Source organism: Bubalus bubalis, chromosome X (genome assembly GCF_019923935.1).
Source record: "Bubalus bubalis isolate 160015118507 breed Murrah chromosome X, NDDB_SH_1, whole genome shotgun sequence".
NCBI classification, from domain to species: domain Eukaryota; kingdom Metazoa; phylum Chordata; class Mammalia; order Artiodactyla; family Bovidae; genus Bubalus; species Bubalus bubalis.
Window position 1 is genome coordinate 14,316,145 of NC_059181.1, and position 24,361 is coordinate 14,340,505.

General features: G+C 45.2%; 1 protein-coding gene across 7 annotated transcripts; it reads right to left on the minus strand.

Moving 5' to 3' along the window:
- Window positions 1-487: 487 nt before the first annotated feature.
- On the minus strand, window positions 488-24,361 carry TLR8 (toll like receptor 8). 7 transcript variants are annotated; one of them, XM_044936429.2, is made up of 3 exons: window positions 23,120-24,359; window positions 8,822-8,888; window positions 488-4,636 (listed from the first exon to the last, which is right to left on the minus strand). In XM_044936429.2, the coding sequence occupies exon 3, from the start codon at window positions 4,628-4,630 to the stop codon at window positions 1,529-1,531; it is 3,102 nt and encodes a 1,033-aa protein (XP_044792364.2). In that variant the 5' UTR covers window positions 4,631-4,636; window positions 8,822-8,888; window positions 23,120-24,359; the 3' UTR covers window positions 488-1,528.

The window sequence follows — 24,361 nt, forward strand, 5'->3', positions numbered from 1 at the left end:
ACTGAACTGAACTGAGGTTTTACTTATTTTTAAAATTGAACTATAGTTGATTTACAATGTCATGTTAATTTCTGTATACAGCAAAGTGACAGTTATATACATATGTACACTCTTCTTCATATTCTTTTCCATTATGGTTTATCCCAGGACACTGAATATAGTTCCCTGTGCCTTACAGTAGGACTTTGTTGTCCATCTATTCTAGATGTAATAGTTTGCATCTGCTAACCCGAAACTCCCAGTCCATCTCCCCCCACCCTCCTTGGCAAACACAAGTCTGTTCTCGATGTCAATGAGTCTGGTTCTGCTCCACAGATGGATCCCTTTGGGTCATATTTCAGATTCCACATATAAGTGATATCTCAGTACAATAATCTCTAGGTCCATCCATGTTGCTGCAAGTAGCATTATTTCATTCTTTTTTTATAGCTGAGTCCATTGTATATATGTACTGCCTCTTCTTTATCCATTCATCTGTCAATGGACATTCAGGTAATTTACTTTATTACAGATTTACTTCCCTGTGTATTTATTATATGCTTATGATGTGAAATGACGCATTTTAATAATTAACTTCATGATTTACAGCAATGGTGATTGACAGATAACTCCAAATGCTTCTAATTTAGCTGCACACTTAAAAAAATGGTTAAGAAGCAAACAAACAAACAAAAAAACTTAACTACCATCCATCTTAGCTTTTAAATGGTATCTAAATCTCAGAAGTAAAATATTATAGCCAGTATTTATAAAAAGTAATTATAAAAGGACTAATGCAACCATAACATAATATAACCAAATAGCCATGGATATATGATAAATCTAAACAGCAACTTAACATCAAAACTATTACAGTCACAAAAGTTCTGAGATCCTGAAAAGAAGGCAGAGCAGGCCAACTGTCAGGATGGCCACAGTGATCCCTGCTCCTGGTGTTCACCATTTACAACCGAGATGGCAGGCTGAGCGAGCTTACCATGACTGCCCACCTTGGTCATAGACTACTTTCCCGGGACTGAGGTGATCACTCCCATGGAGCTGGCAGGGCCGCTGATTTACTTCTAACAATCAGAATATGGCCAGAGTGAGGGGTTATCACTTCCCTGATTGGATTACAAAGATGGCGACTTCCATTGTGTCAGCAACCTGTCTCTCTTGCTGGCTTTGCTGAAGCGAGCTGCCACAGGCAAGGGTCCGTCCATGTGGCCACGAACTGAGGGTAGCCTTGGGCCAGCAGCCCAGGGAGAACTCAGTCCTGAAAACCACCACACAAATGTAGGCGCTGAAGTGGATGCTAACCGTAGCAGATGCCTGTGGCCCTGGCTTAGAGAGAGATTACTGCCTTTGAGGGGCCCTGAGCCAGAACTCAAGCCCGGACTCCTGGTCCACAGAGACGATGACACAACAAAGTGTATCATTTTAAGCCATTAAGTTTGGAGTACTCTGTTATACAGCAAGTGACAGCTAAGAACAAAAGGAGCATTGCTGTGCATTTTGACTATGCCTGTGACCCCTGGCTTAACATCAGTTAGTATTGCTTAATGGAATTGACATACAAGTTGTTATACCGTGAATCGTTGGCTGTTAGGACGACATTTTTCAGACTCTGCCAAAACAAGCCTTCCGCCTTGGGGTTATCAGGCCACTGGAGGATGGAACTCTTGCAGATCCTCTGCCGCAGCCTCAAATACTGCGAATGCTGCAGCACTGGCTCCAGCAGAATAAAGACAATCACGTCCATATTCTCCTCCATTAGCCTCTGCAAGGCCAAGTAGAATGCCGTTTTAAAATTCCAGTTTTTGGCATATTTTTTGGTTAAAACAAATATTGTTTTCTTGCTTTGGTTGATGCTCTGCATGAGGTTGTCAATGACGGCTAGACCCGGGTCCCAATCCCTTTCCTCTAAACACAGGAGCACGTTCTTGTCCTCACTCTCTTCCAGGTGGAAGCGCAATTCATTGATCACCCAGTCCGTGACAGAAGCGTCTTTGGTGTCATAAGAAATGTAAGCATCATAGAAAGTCTGGGATGTGGACAGAGACCTGTAGCCTTTGACCTTAGCTAAGCACACATGGTAGATAAACCAAGCATCCCAGTAAAACCAGTGGTGGGCCAGGGCAGCCAGCATCACTGAGATGGTGACAGAAAAGGTTAAGAAACAGAATATGGCTGCAATGGTATCTGAAACACAAGTGGTGAGGTCTAGACTCACAATGCTCTTGCCTTCTTGATCCCCAGGACTGGCACAAATGACATCGGTCAGTCTGGGAATCCTGACGTTCAGATTTCCGTCCATCCATTCTCGAAAATCTCCAAAGTCACAGGTACAGTCAAAAGGGTTACTCCCTAGTTCCAAAACGGTTAACTTGGTGGCGGTCTTCGTTTCAAATGTGGATCTGTTGAGCATCTTGAGCTGGTTGGAGCTCAAATCGAGGTGTATCAGGCTGCTGGCTCCAGAAAGAAAATCAGACGGTAGGTGGGAAATTCTGTTTCCACTCAGCAGTAGCGTCTCAAGAGAAGATGCAAATGTAGATAGGCTATTGGTTAAAAAGAACAGCTGGTTTCCACTTAAGTCAAGCAATCTGAGGTAAGGGAAGTATTCCAGTAATGACCAGTTAAAGAAATTTAACATGTTATCATTTATATATAGGTCAGTGAGAGTCCTGGGCAAGTTAAGGAAGGCCTGACTGGAGATATGCCGAAGGTTATTACGGGCTAAGTCAAGCCGGGTCAGATTGGTGAGATTTTGAAAAATTTGCCAGTACCTGACATCTTGAGCATTCCACAGAAGGTCAAGGCGGTTCCCACTGAAAACTAATTCTCCCAGGGACGCGCTTTTCAGTTGTGTTTCTGTTAAAGTAAAAATGTCATTGTTGCTCAAGTTTAAAACTCTCAGGTTAGTTAAATGTTCAATAAATCCTAGACGGTGCGTTACCCCTGCTATTCGGAAATAGTGTGCATTGTAGCTGAGATCAAGAACTTCTAATAATGGCAATTCACTGAAAGCAGCATCGTCATCAAAGTCTAGTCTATTGTTTGTCAAATCCAAATACTTGATACCAGACAAGCGTGAAAATTCCGTTCCATTTAACACCTGGCCATTGCCATTTGAAGACAGATTTAAACAGGAAATGTTGCCAAAATCTTGAAACTGGTTTACCCCAATAAAGAAAATACTGTTCAAGCTTAAATCTAAGGCATTGCCAAGACGTGAACATTCTGTCTTTATTAAAGGACGGGTGTTATGATAAAAATTCGAATGTGGGTCAAATTGAATATCGGCTGAGCGTCGCTTCAGGATGTGACTTTGGAAAGAGGTCCCATTTGCATCATGTTGCTCAGTATCACTGACCAAGGGTGATATTCTGTTTTCTGACAAGTAAATGATTTTCAGGTTGGGGAACCAGGGGAAAATGCTAAAATCAATCTGCTTAATAAAGTTAACGCCCAAGTTGATAGTCGTTAAATTTGAGAGGTGCCGCAGGGGATTGAAATCTTTCTTTCTAAGTTCCTGGAACACATAACCTCTTAAATGCAACATCTGGAGAGATATAAGCTTCGAGAAATTTTTGGAAATGTTAATGTACTGAGGATATTTTTTTAGTTCGTAGTTGTAAGATAAATCAAGTATTTCTAAGGAGGGCAATTTTGTCAAAAATTCCCCCGAGGCTATTTCGTCCATTAAATAGTTGAATTCAAGATCCAATACCTTCAGATTGTGCATGTTGTCAAACCAGCTGGCAGGAACCTTCCGGAGCGAAGTGCTAGAGAGGTTTAGGTAGCGAAGTTGGGTCAGGGTTTGAAAAGCAAGAGGGTGTATCTGAATTGAAGCACCTCCTTGGCAAGGTACACAGGGAAATGGAGCGTTAAAACATCTCGGGCAGTTTCCACTTAAATCTAGTACTCTTAAATTGCTCAGCTCCTTGAAGTCTTCTTCACTGACGTTTCCAATATGGGTATTACTAAGGTAGAGTTCTGTTAGCGAGCTTGGCAGACTTGGTGGCACGCTGTGAAGGGGATTAAAAGATAACGACAGCACCTTCAACTTGGTAAGGTTTTGGAATGCTCCATTTTCTATGGTAAATTTTTTATCACAAGCAAAATAACAGTTCCAGCCCAAATAGAGACTTTCCAGGTTCCCAAGTCCAGAAGTGTTCTTTTTCGTTAACGTAATTATGTTGTTTTGAATTAGACTAAGTTTTTTTAAAGATTCTGGCAAACCAGCTGGTATTTGTTGTAACTGGTTGTCTTCCAGCAGCAACTCCCTTAGGTGTTGGAGGTTGAGAAATGCCCCGTCTGTAATAGTCATAGCTTTCTTTACAGCAGGATTTCCACTCTGGGACTTGGCATTATGGTTCAGGTTGATTTTAGTCAGATTTTGCAGCCCTTGAAAGGATTCATTCGTTATCTGTGTGATGAAATTATCAGACAGGTCTACTTCTGTCACATCTTTGTCCACTGTTTGGGGTACTTCCTGTAATCGACGACTGTTACATTCTGCAATAAAAGAGCCATTTTCGTTTTTCACATCGCAAGGATAGCTTCGGGGATAACTGGCTTCGGTGAAGAACTCACAGGAATCAGAGATGAGCAGGAAAAGGGAGGTCAGAAGCAAAAAGCGAAGGGTCATGTTTTCCTAAGGAAAATCAAAGTAGAGTCACAATGTTAGACTGGCAGTATTTTCTAGGCATTTCAGGATGAAATTCACAGTGCTTTGACCATATTTTGAATGAGTTCTGAAGTAGGAGTTCTCTGAACGGTTAAAGAACTTGCAGTAAGTTCAGAATGGTTTTAGTTTTTCACCCTGTTCAGTTTCTTGATGTTCAAAGAAGCAAAAGATGAAGCTATCTGAGATGTGATGACAAGAAAACATGGAAAGCTTTGGCAGAAGCACACAGCAAGATGCCCCACCGTCACAGGGGGCCTAATGTTGGATCCTGGCTATGGTTCATGCCAGACCTATAGCAGAGCAAGGTATATGTCTGTTGCTTCAGTCTATTAGCATAACTCAAGGAAACGCTGGCCAGCCCCAAGGAGAGTCCAGATCCAGCTTCTACTAGGCCGTCCTTCAAGATTTCCAAGCCAGAGTCTCTCTACCTTATCTACACAACCATATATTTTATTGATATTTCCCACAATCTGTCTATACCTCTATGATGGTATGTATCAAATTCTCTCATGTCCTAGCATGACAGGAAAGTGGACACTTTCGGTTTATAATAATAGCAAAGTGTCACGTGTTATGCTAAACATGAACATTTTCTCACCCATGTTTATGCTCCCTACAATGCAATAGGTTCCATTATTATCCATAGGTTGTAAGTGAGACTCAAACTCAGAGACGTAACTAATTTTCAGAAGGATAATACACTGCAGAGGTGAGATGAGTCCATCAGATTCCAACATGGTGCTTTTAACCACTAACCATCATGCTACACAATCTCATTTTGAAATCTTTATATTAGAATATATCTTCAAATGTAGACAACACTCAAAAAGTTTTTTGTAGGGAGGCTACCACTTATATATCTCCTATCATACAAACACTGGTATTAATAGCCATTCTTTTGCTTTTGTAAACTTTTGTGGGCATGACATTTAATGTTTTTGTACGTACTCTATAATGTTTAGTAGACTGTCTCACTTTCTGCGATTCTTCCTTAACAAGGGGCTGAAAATATTATTTTGGTAATTATACAAAGCAATGAAAAGATTAATGTGATGGTGTGATCAAGGGTTATAGTAAAAAAAAAAAAAAAACCTCTCAAAATCGTATTTCACTGGGTGTGGAGACCAATCTTTACTAAACTGTATTTTTCACTAAAATCCAACTCATCTCCTTAGTGTGAGTTTATACCAAGTACGTGCTCTCTTTTTAAATTCTCCTAAAATTTAGGGTTAGTGAACTAACAGTCACTGCTGCTGCTGCTGCTGCTAAGTTGTTTCAGTCGTGTCCGACTGTGTGTGACCCCATGGACTGCAGCCTACCAGGCTTCTCCGTCCATGGGATTCTCCAGGCAAGAACACTGGAGTGGGTTGCCATTTCCTTCTCCAATGCATGAAAGTGGAAAGTGAAAGTGAAGTCGCTCAGTCGTGTCCGACTCTTCGCAACCACACGGACTGCAGCCTACCAGGCTCCTCCATCTATGGGATTTTCTGGGGAACAGTACTGGAGTGGGGTGCCATTGCCTTCTCCCAACAGTCACTACTGTACCCTTACTACAATATAAAAAACTTTCATATGGATGTTGAGAATTCTGAGGATCAATAATTATTGCCCATTCATAAGAGCCAAGGAAAAGCCAGCTCCTTATGAGATTGAAGTTAAAGTGGAACAGAACTTGCAGCCATTTTCAGTTACCTCTAGTTACTCCCAAATACAGCACCATCAAGGTACCACTGTTTAATGTTTAGCTTTTACTGAAAGAAAGCCTGGCTTTACATGGGGTAGGCAGAATTTTAAGGCGATCCCTATGACCTTTGCCCCCTGGTATTACTCCTGTAATTACATTATGTGGCAAAAAGATTATCTAGATGGGCCTAATCTAATCATATGTGCATGCCAAAGCCGCTTCAGTCATGTCCAATTCTTTGCGACCCCATGGACTGTAGCCTGTCAGGCTCCTCTGTCCAAGGGATTCTGCAGGCAAGAATACTGGAGTGGGTTGTCATTTCCTTCTCCAGGAGATCTTCCTGACTCAGGGATCAAACCCAGGTCTCTTTATGTCTCCTGCATTGGCAGGTGGGTTTGTTACTACTAGTGCCACTATGCCTTTAAAAGCAGAGCGTTTTCCCTGGCTAGTGGCCAAGGGAAGCATCAGAGGGATGAGAAGCCAGAGAAAAAATGGACACATCATTGCAGACTTGAAGCTGGAGGGGTGGGTCCCTGGCAAGGAATGTAGGCGTCCTGTGAAAGCTGAGAGTGGCTCCCTGTTGACAGCAAGGAAATGGGGGCCCTGATTTGACAACCCAAAGTAATATTCCCTTGTAGGGAAGTACCATCTTTTGTTTATTCATTCATTAGATCTTGGACATTTAGATTGTTTCTGCTGCTGCTGCTGCTAAGTCACTTCAGTCGTGTCCGACTCTGTGCAACCCCACTGATGGCAGCGCACCAGGCTTCCCCGACCCTGGGATTCTCCAGGCAAGAACACTGGAGTGGGTTGCCATTTCCTTCTCAAATGCGTGAAAGTGAAAAGTGAAAGTGAAGTCGCTCAGTCATGTCTGACTCGTAGCGACCCCATGGACTGCAGCCTACCAGGCTCCTCCATCCATGGGATTTTTCAGGTATGAGTACCGGAGTGGGGTGCCATTGCCTTTTCCAGTGCCGCCTCCCTAGCCTCAAGTTAACTCCTCAACATTTGATTCCAAACTCAATTATCACACAACACTGAGCAATTGAGGAGAAAAGCCTCTAGGTGGCGCTGGAGACCACAAGAAGAGCCCTTTGACACTTGCCTGAATATTGAAGCTTCACTATTTTGGCCACCTGATGCAAAGAGCCGACTCGTTGGAAAAGACCCTGATGCTGGGAAAGACTGAGGGCAAGAGAAGAAGGGGACGACAGAGGAAGAGATGTTTCGATGGCGTCACAGATTCAATGGACATAAGTTTGAGGAAACTCCGAGAGATGGTGATGGACAGGGAAGACTGGCGTGCTACAGTCCACGGGGTCACAAAGACTCAGACACAAATGAGCGACTGAACGCCACCACCATGGCCTCCCAGAGAATCTGAGGCAACTTAGGGGCTAGGCCATGGAAATAAGCAGAATATTGCAGAGAGGATTTCTAAGTGAAGAGCTTGAGGTTCCTAACTCCTGCCTCCCAAAAGAGTGTCCTGAGGTAAAAACAGGACTTGACAAATTCCAAATAACTTCAATTTGAAGAGAAGTACATGGATGGAAAGAGTGGGAGGTGGGAAGTAGGGATCTAACAAAGATCTTAAAGAGAAAGTTCAAGCCTCTCCACCTACCTCAGGGCCTCAGAGAGGCAAAACAGACTGCAAATGCTCATCATCCATAGCACAAACCCTAGCTCACAACATCCACTGGCCTCTGAGGTGAGACAGCAGAGCCTAAAGCCCTGGGCAGCAAAAGCCCCACCTCGGTAGCCAAGTTCTTCCTCTTAGTCATACCCATGCCTCTGGCTTCCAAAAGTCTTGGCTCCAAAAGGACCTCAAAGGGAACCAGATCCCAGAGAACTAAGAAGGGTACTCCAGAGAATTTACTCCCTTAGTGAATAAATGAATAATAAATAATGAAAAAAAAAACACCATTCAGCCTGGCAGAAGAAAAATGGCAACTCTGCAAATAAAATAGAGAAATGGCAACTACGTGGAAGAAGAAAAAAAAAGAGAAATAGCAACTCTGAAAATAGAAGGGAAAGGGTCAATTATGCAAATAGGATAGAAAGCCAAACTATGCAAATAAATCTGAGAGAGAGAGGGAGAGACAGAGAGACACTTCTGTTGTTTGAGGCTAATAGCTGAAGGTACCCATTCAAGTGAGAGCAAAGGGTTAGGATTCTACAAGGTGAGAAAGGGCGTTAAGAGGAAAGCACAGCAGACACGGACTGTGTATGAACTCGAGAAAGACAGAAAGCAGATGGATGAGTGGTAGGTGGTACAGCAGAGTGGAGAAGGGCTAAAGCTGACGAGAGCGAGGTCAATTCATAGCAGACAAGCCCACAAAAGACTCGGGAGCTGCAGACAGCAGTCACAGCGGAGTCACCAGTGGAGTGCCGGGTGGGGCTGCACAAAGGACGGGCTGGAAGTCTGCAGGAGAAGTTAGACCCCACCTGAGGCCCTCCCTGAGACTTACTGCCTTGAAAGGTTGAATCCAGAGCCTTGGTTCAGGAATTCAGGCACCAAGTGAAGGCAGGGGTGAACTGTCACAAAGCAAACAGGAGGGTTAAAGCCCCATGTGTCTCTGGAGCGCAGATCCCCGTTCTCTTCCCTCCTCTGGCCCTGGGGCCCCTGACATCCACCTGGTTCATAAATGCTCCACTCCACCTCCCAAGCAGGAGACAGGAGCACCTCATTGGGAAAATGGAAAGGCACAGTAGCAGGGCCACAGTAGCAAAAATTAAGAGGTTGCCCCAAAAGGTAGTCATCAAGATGAAAATAGCTTACAAAAAAATGAACGTTCCTGATGGACCATATATCACTATGAAATAATGACAGAATCGGACCCTGCACGTGCCATGCAATAAGTCCCCTGCCTTCCTCCATCCCGGCTCTGTTTCCAAAAAAACTTACTTTACCAAAATAGGCCCCCAGCCTGTGGGCCAGAGTTCCTCACTATGACTTTTAAAAATAAAACACTAAAATATTATGTGTCCTGACTGCCAAGCTGTTGGGTACCTTACCTGCCTGCAATTCTGCACCCAAAGCTAGGACCTCACTCCCCTCACCCTAGCCCTGACCCTGCACCACAAAAGAGACCTGTGATCACAGTGGTGCACCCAGCCCAGAGGTTTGCTCCCATCCTAGGCTGGGACCCATCATTTGGAAGGCCTGTCCTTGCAACTGAAACTTCTCATCAGCTGTTTGGGGTTCCACACTTCAGTATGAAGTAACAGTCAGTACCAGTCACCTGGCATTTACCCAGCATCAAAGAGAGATGCACATAGGCAAAAAAAAAAAAAAAAAAAGGAAAATCACAGACATAGGAATTGGTAGAATCAGGTCTTCTGGTCACCAGGACAGTGGCTGATGGTTTATATTCTGAATGCAGGTCCTGTCTTATACCGGTGCTCAATAATCTCTCTGCAGTTCTGAAATCCTTAAAAATCTGAGCACCAGAAGATTTGGTTTTTTTTTTCCTAACTTATTTGACAGCAACAGCTGATCTGAACTGAGCTAAGGCTACTATAATTTTTATTTATCCACTTATGGGAGCTCTCTGGTTTCAGAGCGGAAATTACCACGTGTGTGATCATCAGGGCTGCTGTGGACCCATCCAAAGTGTTTTATAATAAATCCTCTATGTACTATGATGGCATCACCAACTCAATGGACATGAGTTTGAGCAAGCTCTGGGAGATGGTGAAGGACAGGGAAGTTTGGAGTGCTGCAGTCCATGGGGTCGCAAAGAGCCAGACACGACTTAGCAACTGAACAACAAAACTATCTTCTCTCGATATAGTGCAAATTCTGAACTTTGACACAATTCTAGCCTACAGGTTGCAGGCAATGGATTGTGATTCAATAATTAAATCTCCTTCACTGGAAATCTATTAGCAGTTCCTGAACTGTGCTTGGCATATGTCAGATCAGAAAAGAGAACGTGGTTGTCAATAGCACTGAGTTATGACTTCATGGGCCTGAGATGCTTTGGCCTTTACTGGCCTCTTCCTCCATTAAAAAAAAAAAATTAGTAAAAAATTATATGTTATGACCACGTTGGCATAAAGACAAATATAACCCAGACTGGAATATATTCACTCTTCTGCAGATTTTAAAAACAACTAAAGTCTTTGCTTAAAGTGTCATGGGCCCAAGGCCTTGTGTCTTTTCTGACCAAAGAGAGACTGGCGCTGGTTGTCAATGATGGTATCCTGGGGCTCAGACCAGGTCCCCGGAAAGTAGTCAAGATAAATAGGAGATACTTGCTTAAAAGTAAGGTAAGTATTAGGTTGGGAGAGGCTGAAGGGGAGGCCTAGGCTTGAGTGGAAGTGGCAAAATAGAGGACCAGAAAAGGACAGTGTTGCAGGTTGAATCGTGTCCCCCCAAAATGATATGTTGACATTTGAGCTTCTCCATGTGAATGTGACTATGTTTGGAAATAGGGTCTCTGAAGTTGGAATCAAGCTAAGGTGAGGTCATACTTAGACTTGTTCAGTTGCTAAGCTGTATCCGACTCTTTTTCGACCTTATAAACTGTACCCTGCCAGGCTCCTCTGCCCATGGTATTTCCCAGGCAAGGATACTGGACTGGGTTACCATTTCCTTCTCCAGGGGATCTTCCCCACCCAGGGATCGAAATCATGTATCCTGCACTGGCAGGCAGACTCTACCACTGAGCCACCAGGGAAGCCCCATACTAGACTCAAATGGGCCCTCACCCAGTGACTGCTATTCTGATAAGAAGAGAGAAATGTGGACACAGACAAGGGAAGAGAGCCATGTGGAGATGGAGACAGAGACTGGAGTGATATGTCTACAGGCCAAGGAACATCAAGGATTGCCAGGCCCCACCAGACACCGGGGAAAAAGGCACAGCCCAGACTGTCCCTCACAGCCTCCAAGAAGGAAGCAACCTTGTTGATAACACCGGGATTTCAGACTTTTGGTCTCTGCAATTGGTAGAGGATACATTTCTGTTGTTTTGAGTCACCCAGTTGGTGGCAGCCCCAGGAAACAGAGAGGAAGAGCAGAGAGCAGGGGAATAAGAACTGACCAGTGGACCCCATGGCTGAGCCAAGTTCGATCTGCTAGATACAGCTCTTTGGCCATCGCAGTGAGCTCTCTGCATAGCACACCCTGCCAACGATGGTCCAGTCTACATGGTCTCCCTGCGTGTTGCTTTGGAATACCCAATGGGAAAAAAAATCAAGAACCCATTTCTTTAAAGAAGCATATGAATCAGATCAGATCAGTCGCTCAGTCGTGTCCGACTCTTTGCTACCCCATGAATCTCAGCACGCCAGGCCACCCTGTCCATCACCAACTCCCGGAGTTCACTCAGACTCATGTCCATCGAGTCAGTGATGACATCCAGCCATCTCATCCTGTCGTCCCCTTCTCCTCCTGCCCCCAATCCCTCCCAGCATCAGAGTCTTTTCCAATGAGTCAACTCTTCACATGAGGTGGCCAGAAATACTGGAGTTTCAGCTTTAGCATCATTCCTTCCAAAGAAATCCCAGGGCTGATCTCCTTCAGAATGGACTGGTTGGATCTCCTTGCAGTCCAAGGGACTCTCAAGAGTCTTCTCCAACACCACAGTTCAAAAGCATCAATTCTTTGGCGCTCAGCCTTCTTCACAGTCCAACTCTCACATCCATACATGACCACAGGAAAAACCATAGCCTTGACTAGACGAACCTTTGTTGGCAAAGTAATGTCTCTGCTTTTGAATATGCTATCTAGGTTGGTCATAAGTTTCCTTCCAAGGAGTAAGCATCTTTTAATTTCATTACTGCAGTCACCATCTGTAGTGATTTTACAACAAAAGAAATTTGCCTCATGTCCTGCTCCATGCTGAATAAATTTCAAAAAATTGCTCACTATGAGGCAGTCATTTCACAACTGTTTTCCTGGTTTCCACAGCAAATCAGTTCTCTGGCTGGGTCCCCGGTGTATAATCCAGTCCTCTTTTTCCCTCATAGCTCAGTCGGTAAAGAATCTGCCTGCAGTTCAGGAGACCTGGGTTCAATTTCTGGGTTGGGAAGATCCCCTGGAGAAGGAAATGGCAAGCCACTCCAGTGTTCTTGCCTGGAGAATCCCATGGATAGAGGAGCCTGGCAGGCTACAGTCCATAAAGTCACAAAGAGTAGGACTACTTCACCTCTCTCTCTGAAAGCCTCCTTTGCTAAGATGTGATCTGCCTCATGCCATCTCCTGAGCTGCACTGCTTTCTCAGAATGGATCCTGCTGATGCCCCCTGACAGGAAAGTGTCAAAGGAACCTATGGATTGTTAAAGATGAATCCGCCCATCTGAATCACTGAGCTGATGGCCATGATGCAGGATTCCACTGGAACTAAATGCTTGCCAAACTGGAAACATTTTCTAATTTTGCATGGGTTCTGATGTCTTCATAGTTGACTATGTTAACCACTGATACATTATGAAAGTAAATTGATAAAGAAGTGGCAGAGAGAATTTGTCACCTGAGATGAAATTTACAGTAAATACTAGCTACTTGACTTGATCCATTCCACATTTGATGGATTCACTAACACCTTTGGAAGACCAAAGAAACCACTACCACATTAAATGCACGTATCAATGAAGAGGTGGAGCCTGATTTCATACACATAAAAATATGAAAAATTATGCTATTTGAAATCTAGCAAATATGGTAGCACACGTTTGTTGAGTGCTTTATCACGAGGCAAACACTGGGAGCACAAATCATGTATTTTCTTGTCTGATCTTCATAAAAATCAGTGAGGTGGGTGCTGTCATAAGCCCTCATTTTACAGACATGGAGCCTGAGACTCAGAGGCTCATTTACCCAAAGTCAATCTGATGGTAGGTGGCAGAACGGAAACTGAGTCTAAAGGTACCCACATAGGTAACAAGGTGGTACCAAGCGATGATCTGGTTTCAGTTATCAGCAGAAACACCACAGCCATACATGGAACCTTCTGGACTTAAATGGCTGGGAGTATTACCCACCTTGCCTTTCCACTGATGCCACAGATCACTTACAGGTGCTCTGTAATTCCATAGAACAACTGGAAATCCATTGATTCTAGACATATTAGCCAATGAGTGGCTATTAACAATCAGCTGAAAAGTCAACCCAGTCTGTGCTAGGTAACGTTGACCCAGAACCATGGGTTATGCATTTACATGTACTGTCTCTATAGCCCTGAAGAGTTATAAATTGGGAGTAATAATTTAAAAAACAACAAATCCCTCAGCACTGTTCAATAGGTCAGCTGAACTCAAAGCATATTTCCCTGGAATGACATCCCCCTCAATAGACCCCAGAGGTGATGCTGAGACGCACTTACAAATAATATCCAACTGAGTTTCCAAGGCTGACCCTGGGTCGTGACACCCTCCCATGTCAGACATACCCTGATACTCTGTCAGTCTGGGTTTCCACAGGACTGACTTCTCTCTCATCAATTCCTGTGCACTTTTTAGGATTATTACATGAAAGAATGAGAAGCAGAAAGAAGAGTGGACAACATCAAGCATCCCTGCCCTGATCCACAGCCTCAGCTTTTTGGATAAGGTACATGTGGAACTTTTATTTTGCTTTCTGGAATCAAGCTGAGAGGCTAATGAATAAGCTTCAGGTCTTCCTGGAGGCTTTGTCAGTCCCACTCCCAAAAGTCTGTGCTCCTTGTAGATAAGACCAAATGAGATATTCAGATGTTTCTCTAAGGCGGTGGTCCTTGACTCTGGCTGCTCGCAGAGATACTTGGGAAGTTGAAAAGTTACCAATGCCCAGGCCCACTCCAGAGATGCTGATTCTATTAGTCTGTGGTTCAGTCTGGACAGGAGGATTTTTTAAAGTTCACTCTGTGGTTCTGACATATAGTCAAGCCTAAGAACCTGTACTCTTGAGACCAGGAGTCAGCAAGGTCCTTGCCTTCCACCCACCACCAATGACAGGGAGGCAGGACATTTTTCCAAGTTGAGTTTGATTTTGTTCTAGTATCATTTTCTTATAATGCAATTATACTGGCTATCAGAACAGTTTGCAAATATCAAGTAGAAATGGGATAAGTTTAAATGCAATTCCCTATATATCATTGGCCCTGCTGGCCTAATTCCTTCTGAGCCTTTGCAGTCATTCTGCAAAGCATCAGAGAATTTCAGGGCAGACTTAATTTACTTTCAAGATCTATAATGGGCAGTCACTGGATATAAAAAAATGAACTTCAAGAACGTACATATGTTAAATAGTGGTAAAAAAAAAAACTCCAAGAACTTTAATAGGCACTAAATGATCATGGAAAAAATATACTAAAGTAAACATTGGATGAGATTCTCCGGAAATCAGTCTTTGCAATGGTGCTTAAATCGCATTCAATTTTCGAGAAAATACATGATTTTTTAAAAATCATTAAGTTTTTCAACCTGACAGTTCTTGACAGTAACAAAAACTTACCACCTTCTATGTCTAAACACTACCCAAGATAATTATAGCAACAGTAACATCTTCACTTAAACACTCGGAACAAGAAAACCTGGAAATACTGAATGCACCTGAAGCTCCTGGTAGGAGATGAAGTTCGGGTTCTGCCCAGGCACCAGCAAGCAGCCTGAGTGAACAAAGACAGCTTGTCCTTTTCTGTAGAAATAGCAAAGAACAAACACCTCCCCTCCAGCCTCTTGGCTCTAGATGAGAATACTATTTCTGGCAGGACCGGATCAATTCCTAACTTGGAATTCGCTTCTTTTCCTCTTGAAAATGCTAAGACCACGGCATTGGATTTCTGACACTTCCTGCACACCAGACCACTCCACCTACACTTAGAGCTGCTCCAAGACTTTCGCCTTTTCATGCTCATCTGCCCGTTCACCACTTCTTTGGTCACAGTTATTTGCCACCAAACCCTGTTTCATGGCCAGAAATCCTCTATTTTGCTGGAAAGCTTTGTTAAAAGAATAGAAGGGGCTTACCGTGCCTCTGGTGTCCTAACTGCTCATTCTAGAACCTGCGGTGCTGCCGAGTGGCAACCTCTGTGCTGTTGGGTGAATGCGCACAAAGAAACTAACCAACTTCCTAAAACTGGCCGCTTTACCAGCAGCAGAGCCTCGCCTACAGTTTGCAGAAGCTTATATGGGAAGAAGGGAACTCGTGATTTCTTAACTGTTGCCAAATCATTTATTGACTAGGCTGTACAATTTCAAAACTGAAGTGGAGGGGGTGGAAAAAAGGCATTTATAAAATGATCTAAATATAACCCAAGCCAGATCAACCTGGCGCATCTTTGTGAGTTTGGGTTCGTTTGTTTGTCCAGGTGGGTTGGTGGGCGGTTGCTGCAAGGATCCCCAGCGAAATGTTAAAAGCAGTGAGCTCTGGGGAGCAGGATGAGGGGGGAAAGGAGGGAGAAATAGGGAAATTTTTCCTTAAAAAAAATTTAGGGTGTTTTTTCCCAACTTTACCACAAATGTATACTTGATTTACGGTTGCACAAACTCGTTTTGCTCATGGAATTCATGGATGCAGTTAAATAACATTTGGCTTCATCTTTGTTCTGCCCATCTCTGGGACTGCCCTTGGTGTGGTGGGCACGGGTCCCCCCACCATCTTCCTCCTGGGTGTCCCTGCACCCCAAACAGTCCCTGGCATGTAGCATAACTCAATACACCTTTGGTGAATGACTGAAGGGATGAGCAGGAGCATGAGGCAGGAAAATTTTACTTCCTGATCTGCTGATAAGTGGATTGCTTCTTAAGGTCTCAGAGAGAAGGCTGTAGAAGGTTTACCAAGAGCAGGAGTCAGCCAACTCCAGCATGTGGGCCAAACCTGGGCAGGGAGTAGAGAACGATTTTCACGGATGAACCTTTGCCATTGACTGGTTGAGAAAGAACACTATCTATAAACTCCCATGAGGCAAAAGAATTCCAGAGAATTCCATTCTTATTAATAGACTTATAAAAAAAACCCCTGCATTTGATTAATATTTATAAAATTCCTATCTCTTTTCTTAAAGAACCTACATGCTGCTGCTGCTAAGTTGCTTTAGTTGTGTCAGACCCTGTGCGACCCCATAGACAGCAGCCCACCAGGCTCCCCTGTCCCTCTCCAGGCAAGAACACTGCAGTGGGTTGCCATTTCCTTCTCCAATGCATGAAAGTGAAAAGTGAAAGTGAAGTCGCTCAGCTGTGTCCGACTCTTAGCGACCTCATGGACTGTAGCCTACCAGGCTCCTCCGTCCATGGGATTTTCCAGGCAAGAGTACTGCAGTGGGTTGCCATTGCCTTCTCTGAAGAACCTACGTAATGCCCTCAATTGGCCTATTGTCCTGCAAAGCCTAAAATATTTACTTTACAGAAAATATCTGCTGACCCCTGGCCAAAAGAATAGTCTCAAAAGGGATATAATGTGGTTCACATTTCCCTGACTCTCCTTGAATTGGAGGGAGCCACTTAGGGGGCAGAGTGGGTAGGGGGTTACATTTTCGCACACACACACACACACACACTTCACCATTATTATTTTCCCTCAGGCCCATGGTCTGCCTCTTGGGCATGACCTCCAGATGACAACCTCGTTACAAAGGCATACCTTTCAGAACATGCAGGCTTGGCAGCAACTCTTGAACTGCCCTCCACTGGTCTCTCAGGTGATTCATGGCCTGACACATGGCGTGAGAAAGATATTATAGATATTCCTATGATATCAGAGAACACGACCTGTGGCTTCACAGAATCACCAAAACTCTGTGTTATAATCAACATGAAGGCCTCATCTGCCCACCACCCAGTCCTCTTGCGTGTGTGTGTGAGTGTGTGTGCACTCAGCCGTGTCCGGCTCTTTGCAATCCCATGGACTGTACACCCACCAAGTTCCTCTGTCCATGGGATTTCCCAGGCAAGAATACTGAAGTGGGTTGCCATTTCCTCCTCCAGGGGATCTTCCTGACTCAGGGATCGAACCCGTGTCTCCTGCATTGCAGGTGGGTTCTTTACCACTGAGCCACCAGGGAAGCCCCACCCAGTCTTTTGGTTTCCCTTAAAACGTTTGCTTAGAAATAAAGTTTAAGAAAGTCAGTCAGTGTGACTGCCAGTAGTAGAGCAGTGAAGCATGCTCAGCCTTTTGAGAAAAAGCCAGACACATGTGGCCTGGCCCCAGGCTACAGAAATCACCCACCAGGCAGCTGGGATCACACAAAGCATGGCACACACTCGCATTATACTTGCCAACACTCCAGTGCCCATGCCAGGCAGATCAGAAAAATGAGCTACTTATTCAAATCAAATGAGCCATCACAGGTTTTTCCACACAGCCAGTAACCAAAAAAGATGAGCCTTCAAATGGAATCAACACCAGGTCAAAACAGTTACCATGAGCCAGAAGTTGATCCCACGTGGAAAGTGGCCTTAAGGACCCAGCCCTCTGCCCGAGCCCAGAAACCAGCTTTCAGGGCCCAGGTCCGCTATCCCCACCCTGGGAGAGCCCAGAGCTTCAGGCAGCTCTTCCCTTGCTCTTCCCCTCACCATGCATGCAGACTCGGATCTTTATTTGGCAATGGAGGCGATCAAGTGCTCCCACCAGGAAAACCCACCAGGCAGCCTGCATATTCCAGATACACAAACCCCCCTCCAGGGCACATGAGCCTCTCTGAGCCTCAGTGTTCTCATCTGTCAAATGGGGAGAAGAATAACAGTATCCTTGAACGGGGGCTGTGAGGATTAAATCATGCTTACAGAACCCTCAGAACAGTCCCTAACACTGAGTAAGCACTCCACAAGTGGAGCAGATTATTACTTCTCTCACTGTCATGGACTTCACTCGCCTCTGACTGCTGCCTGAAGTAGGCCCGGAGGACCACTCCAGGTCTGGCCATGAAAGCTTAAAACTAGTCTAGATAACTCCTCAGTGCCAATTAGAAAATGACAGCACAAGAAGCCATCTGCCAATGTAGTGGTTATGGGTTCGATCCCTGGTCCAGGAAGATTCTATGTGTCGTGGAGCAACTGAGCCTGTGTGCCACAGTTACCAAAGTTTGCTGAGAGCACGCTTCCTGTGGGCTGATGTACCTGACATCAGGGCGCAGAGCTGGGTAAGAGGAGGGAGGGCTGGATTCAAGGCTTGCTTGGCCATATGGCCAATTACCCTTGAGCAGTGGACAACCTATGCAAAGTTTACATGGCGGCCCAGCTAAATGCAACTCATTGCATCATACTGAATGGGACCATCTCCCCTCAACAGCACACCTGACTGACCAAGAATGGGGACAAGGGAAGGTCTCTGTTGTTTTTGGCAAATTCCCTTCTTGAGTCAGGCACAGGTTGCATGCAGCCCAATTACCTGACAATCTCAGTCTTTCCATCAGTTGAAACCTCTTCCTGTCTTTCCTAAAGTCAGTGTCCCCCATATAATTGGCCAAGACATCAGAAAAACCCATAGCACCCTACAGCTGGAAGGGCCCCTTATTTCATGGATGAGGAAACCGAAGCCAAAGGTCAAGAGTGCAACAGTGCTGGAGAGAACTCTTGCGGCTCCACTTCTGCTCCTGTGTTCTTTCAACTTCTCCCTTTGTTAACCTCCTAAGAAAGGATGTGCTTCACAGCCATAGCTGACTTAGGCAGGGCTTACTATGGGCCTGGAATTTTTCCTTGATTAATGTCTTTACCTTGCCCAGAAACCCCATGATGGAGGGACTGTGACAATTTCCAATCTTCCTATGAAGAAACTGAAGCACAAAGAGGTTAAGAAAAGTGTTGTATTCTGGACTTCCCTGGTGGTCCAGTGCGTAAGAATCCACCTGCCAATGTATAGGGTTACAGGTTCGATCCCTGCTCCAGGAAGATTCCACATGTCACAGAGTGACTAAGCGTGTGTGCCTCAGTTATTGAAGCTGGTGTTCTAGAGCCCATGCTCTCCAACAAGAGAAGCCACTGCAACAAGAAGCACCTGCTCGTCACAACTCGGGAAAGCCCACACAAAGCGACGAAGACCCAGAACAGTGAGAAAAACAAAGTCATGTTCCTCTGGCTCCAGAATTGTGCTCTTACCCACTATCCAATATTCTAACCATGCACAGGATCCCAGAGACTCATAAAAGCCATCTCATTTGGCAAAGAGAAGATTGCTGGTGACACTCAACAAAGTAGCTTCCAATGTGGTAGAATCAAACGCTGGGTTCTAAAGGGCTAAACAAGTAGTGAGGGATGACAACAAACATGGTCACCTTCCAGCCCCAACCCCAGCACGCCAGAGGAACATTCCAGAAGGAGCACACCGATGATCCCCATCATGGTGGAGGTGGAACCCCTGAGCTGAGAAGCAAATTTCTCTGCAATCTTGATCCAGTCTTTCCCAATGCTCCCTCTCCGTAGCCTTGGACCCCAGTTCTCCTCCTCAGGTTGACATGACCGCCCCTCACTGCTTGAGAAGGCCGCACACCCTGCTCGCCTCTGCAGCCTTCTTCCTGCTTCATGGTGAGCTCTGCGCTGGCCCCCACCTCCTGGGACGTGTGCCTCCTAGCCAGAGGCGTTGGAGGCACAGCTGTCAGCAGCCTGCTCGTCTCAGCCAGCACCCACGTGGCCAGGCCCGCCCAGCAGACGTGTGCCCTGTGTTCAGTTCCCAGGCCCCTCCCTGCCTCTGGTGGCATTTAATCTCCTCCATCCCAGGCACCCACCTGAGGCTCTGCTGCTGCTGCTAAGTCACTTCAGTCATGTCTGACTCTGTGTGACCCTAGAGACGGCAGCCCACCAGGCTCCCCCATCCCTGGGATTCTCCAGGCAAGAACACTGGAGTGGGTTGCCATTTCCTTCTCCAATGCAGGAAAGTGAAAAGTGAAAGGGAATCGCTCAGTCGTGTCCGACTCCCAGTGACCCCATGGACCACAGCCTACCAGGCTCCTCCATCCATGGGATTTTCCAGGCAAGAGTACTGAGGCTCTAGCCATGTACATTTCACACTGTGCTTTGGTGATTGGTAAAATCTCCACTTTTAGAGACAGAAGCATGCTTGCAAAGCTCCAGTAATTCGCCCCAATGAACTGAAAGCTGTGTAGAACTTGTCACGTTCTGTCTTGCATTGTATTTTGGTAGGTCCATTTTACCTCCTCTATCAGACAGTAAACCTTCTGAACCCAAGGGCTGGGTTTTTGGGTTTTTGTTTTTCGGCTGTGCTGTGTGGTTTGTGGGATCTTAGTTCCCCAACCAGTGACTGAACCCACGCCCTCAGCAGTGAAAGCATGGAGTCCTAACCACTGGACTACCAGGGAAGTTCCAGGTTTTGTTTCTTAATGGCTATGCTGTATACACTGTATGGACATAACAGGTTATTTAATGAATCTCCTATTGATTGACTCTTGGGTGTCCTAATCATTTCTTTTCCCTGAGCTGTAAGTATTGATGACTTACAATACTGTTAGCTTCAGGTGGTTGATTTAAAATAGCCAAGACAAGAAGGTAACCCAAGCGCCCATCAACAGATGACTGGCTTAAGAAGATGTGGTGTATACACACACACACACACACACACACACACACATGTTCCATTGTATGCATATGCATATGTGTATATACACACAATGGAATATTACTCTGCCATAAAAAAGAATGAAGTATTGTCCTGATTTTTTAACATTACAAACAATGCCACAATAAACACCTTTGGAGGGAAGGTCATTTTAGAAGAACTATGTTCAAGTGAGGGGAAGTGCCAGCAGGATGGACAAGAGGGATGATGAAGCATATCTGATACAGCAAGTAGGCCAAAAGGAGTGAACCAGGACAGAGGTGGGTGGAGCTGTAACTTAGGAAGGGCCACCTAAAGAGGGGCCACCACTCCTTGCAAACAGGATGGGCTCTTTGGGGAAAGGATCTTCGGTTTGTGAGCTGGTGTGGAGGACAGTCATGTAAAACATATTTTGATGTTGAGGGGAGATTTGAAGAAGTGCATGTCGGGGCCTCCAATTTCTGTGTGATGGATATAGGAGGTGAGGTTGGTTACCAGGAGAGAGCACAGCTGGTAGAGGGGCACGTGTCAGTACTAGAGGCTGAGAACATGTGAGAAGACTCGGGGGACAGCCACGTAATTCACGCAGATGAGGGCACACTGAACACATGAGAACATGCTCTTAGGTTTGAGGCCCTGGGCTGGTAGTGCAGAAAGGAAGACTCCAGGTCATCAATGGATTTCCCACAATCCTCAGAACTCCTTCTTCTCTCTCTTCACCCCAACTTGTCTTCTTTCCTCTTGCCTTCTAATTCTCTTTTCCCAATCGTCACCTCTCTCAACGTGGTGCTTCTAGTGTTGTAGAAAACCATTTTGGTTTCTTCTTTTCTGGGTCTGCACTCCACACTCCCCTCCCAGCCCCACAAAGGACTTCAGTACTCCTCCAGGGTCAGAAATTACTTCTGGAAGATCCAGCCCATGGCAAAGGAGCTAATAACCTTCCTGCCACCAGGTGGCGCTCCCCACCCAGTATTTTGGACTTCTGACTAAAGGCAGAGGGGTCCTTTTTGTGTGATGCTGCTACTAAGTCACTTCAGTCATGTCTGACTCTGTGCGACCCCAGAGACGGCAGCCCACCAGGCTCCCCTGTCCCTGGGATTCTCCAGGCAAGAACACTGGAGTGGGTTGCCATTTCCTTCTCCAATGCAGGCAAGTGAAAAGTGAAAGTGAAGTCGCTCAGTCATGCCCGACTCTTAGCGACCCCATGGACTGCAGCCTACCAGGCTCCTCCATCCATGGGATTTGCCAGGCAAGAGTACTGGAGTGGGGTGCCATTGCCTTCTCCTTTGTGTGATGTGTAAGGGATAAAATGAGTATAAAATTTTACTGCAAAGGTTACTAAAATCTACACATGTATAAAAGGCTTATTCCTCATGTGGGGCCATTTCAGTTAAAGCAACTCGAGTTTCCAAATAAAAACAATGTTTATGCACAATTTGCCCTATGGGTCTCAAAGGTTTAATATTCAAGGAAAACAAACACCATGATGCAATAAGCTTTTGCCCCTCCATCTGGGAACAGATAGACTTTTAACTAAACAATGATCTACAGAAGGGTCAATTTCATAAATGAAGAAAGTGTATGTGGATTTCCCTGCTGGTCCACTGGCTTAAGACTCTGCACTCCCAATGCAGGGGGCTGGGTTCAGATCCCTGGTCAAAGGAACTAGATTCCACGTGCCATAGCCAAGAGTTCAGAAGCTGCAGCTAAAAGATCCTGCATGCTACAATGAAGAACTAAGACCCAGTACAGCCAAATGACAACACTTAAAAAAAAAAAAAAAGAAACTGAATGAAATAAAGCTCGGACACTCCAGGAGATAGTGAAGGATGGGGAAGCCCATGGGATCGTAAAGAATCTGTTGCTGAGCTTTCATCCTACCTGAGGTCTCCCGAAGGTCAACTCAGACCTTCAGGGGACTGGAGGAGCCTTGCCTTCCAGGACTTGTACACAGCTTCTGAGTCTAATATAGTAACACCCGGGGGTGGGGGATGCATGTGAGAGAATGCACAATCCATTTCTTAAGCATTTTCCACAGAAAGTTGGCAGGTCCTCTCTTTTCTCGGAATCAACCGGACTTCTCAGCCCTCCAATTCCCTTCCCTCTTGGCTTCTCTCTCCCAAAAAAAGAAAAAAAAAAGGTTTGAGGGACTTCCCTTGTAGTCCAGGGTTTAAGATTCCAGGCTCCCAAGGCAGGCGGCACGGGCTTGAACTCGATCCCACCAGCTGAGACTAAAGGTCCCAAACACCACAACTAAGACCCGGTGTGCCCAATAAATAAATAACATACTCACCCTACACAAGCCCCCCAAGGCAGTGGGCACAGAGCTTAAGGCCAACTTGAATCGGAATGAAGGAAAAGGGAAGAAGACAGATGTCATTCTTAAAGATGACTCTGCCTCCCAGTGCCATCTTAGCATCCAGGGCAGGGTTTTGCAAAGGTTTCTCTCTACAGCACGTGCGTAGAATCAGCTGTTTTTTATTTAAAATGCAAATGTCAGGACTCAAAAAACTCAGGAGCTCTGGGGCCAACGAAGTTTGAGAACTACTCAATAGAGCAGGAGTTCTCCAAGTGTGATTCTTAGCCGAGCAGCTTTGGAGCCCCCAGCCCAGCTTGTTAGAAGATCCAAGTTTTCAGGCTCCAACTAGAGACCTACTGAATCAGAAACTGAAGTGGGACCCAGCCACCTGAAGTTTAACAATCCTCCTCAGCTGACTCTGCGCATGCTCAGGTCTCAGAACTACCTGCAATAGAGCAAAGATTCTAAAGCAATGGTTCGTACTGTTGCCTGCAAATTGGAATCACCTGCAAGCTTTTAAATCCAAACGCTCTATCCCAGACCAATTAAATCAGCATATTCATGGGTGGAGATTTTTAAAGAACCTCACGTAATTTCGGGACTTCCCTTGTGACTCAGCTGGTAAGGAATCTGCCTGCAATGTGGGAGACCTAGGTTTGATCCCTGGGTTGGGAAGATCCCCTGGCGAACTTCATGAACTGCTACCCACTCCAGTATTCTGGCCTGGAGAACTCCATGAACTGTATAGTCCATGGGGTCGCAAAGAGTCGGACACAACTGAGTGACTTTCACATAATTTCAAGGGCAGCCAAGGTTAAGAACCACTTTTAGGAAGTGGGGAAACTGAGGCATCACCAGGACTGTCTTAGAATAAATGAACCCTCCCTGCTGGGATAGCCTGGTATTGTCCCCAGCCTGAGACTCTCTGCAGTCCTTATTATGGATGTAATAGGGTCACCTTACACCTGTGTGTTTGCATGGATTAAAGACTTAAATGTAGGACCTAACACCATAAAACTCCTCGAGGAAAACAGGAAACACCTCCTTAACACTGATCTTGGCAATGGCTTTTTAGATATGAGACCAGAAGCACAAACCACAGAAGCAAGAATCAGCAAGTAGGACTACATCATTTTGTTGATGTGTTTCTTTGCTGTGCAGAAGCAAATACCCATGGGCTCTTCAGCTTTTACAGCTGCAATGTCCAACAAAAATGAGTCACATATGTAATTTAAA

What these genes read in the sequence shown, in the direction of transcription:
- TLR8 (XM_044936428.2), bottom strand. Translation starts at nt 23,245, where the DNA reads ATGCTAAGATGGCACTGGGAGGCAGAGTCATCTTTAAGAATGACATCT. An exon ending in CCTTGGGGGGCTTGTGTAGG is followed by an intron (nt 4,637 to 23,119) that starts GTGAGTATGTTA and finishes GATTTTCCTTAG; the next exon opens with GAAAACATGACCCTTCGCTT.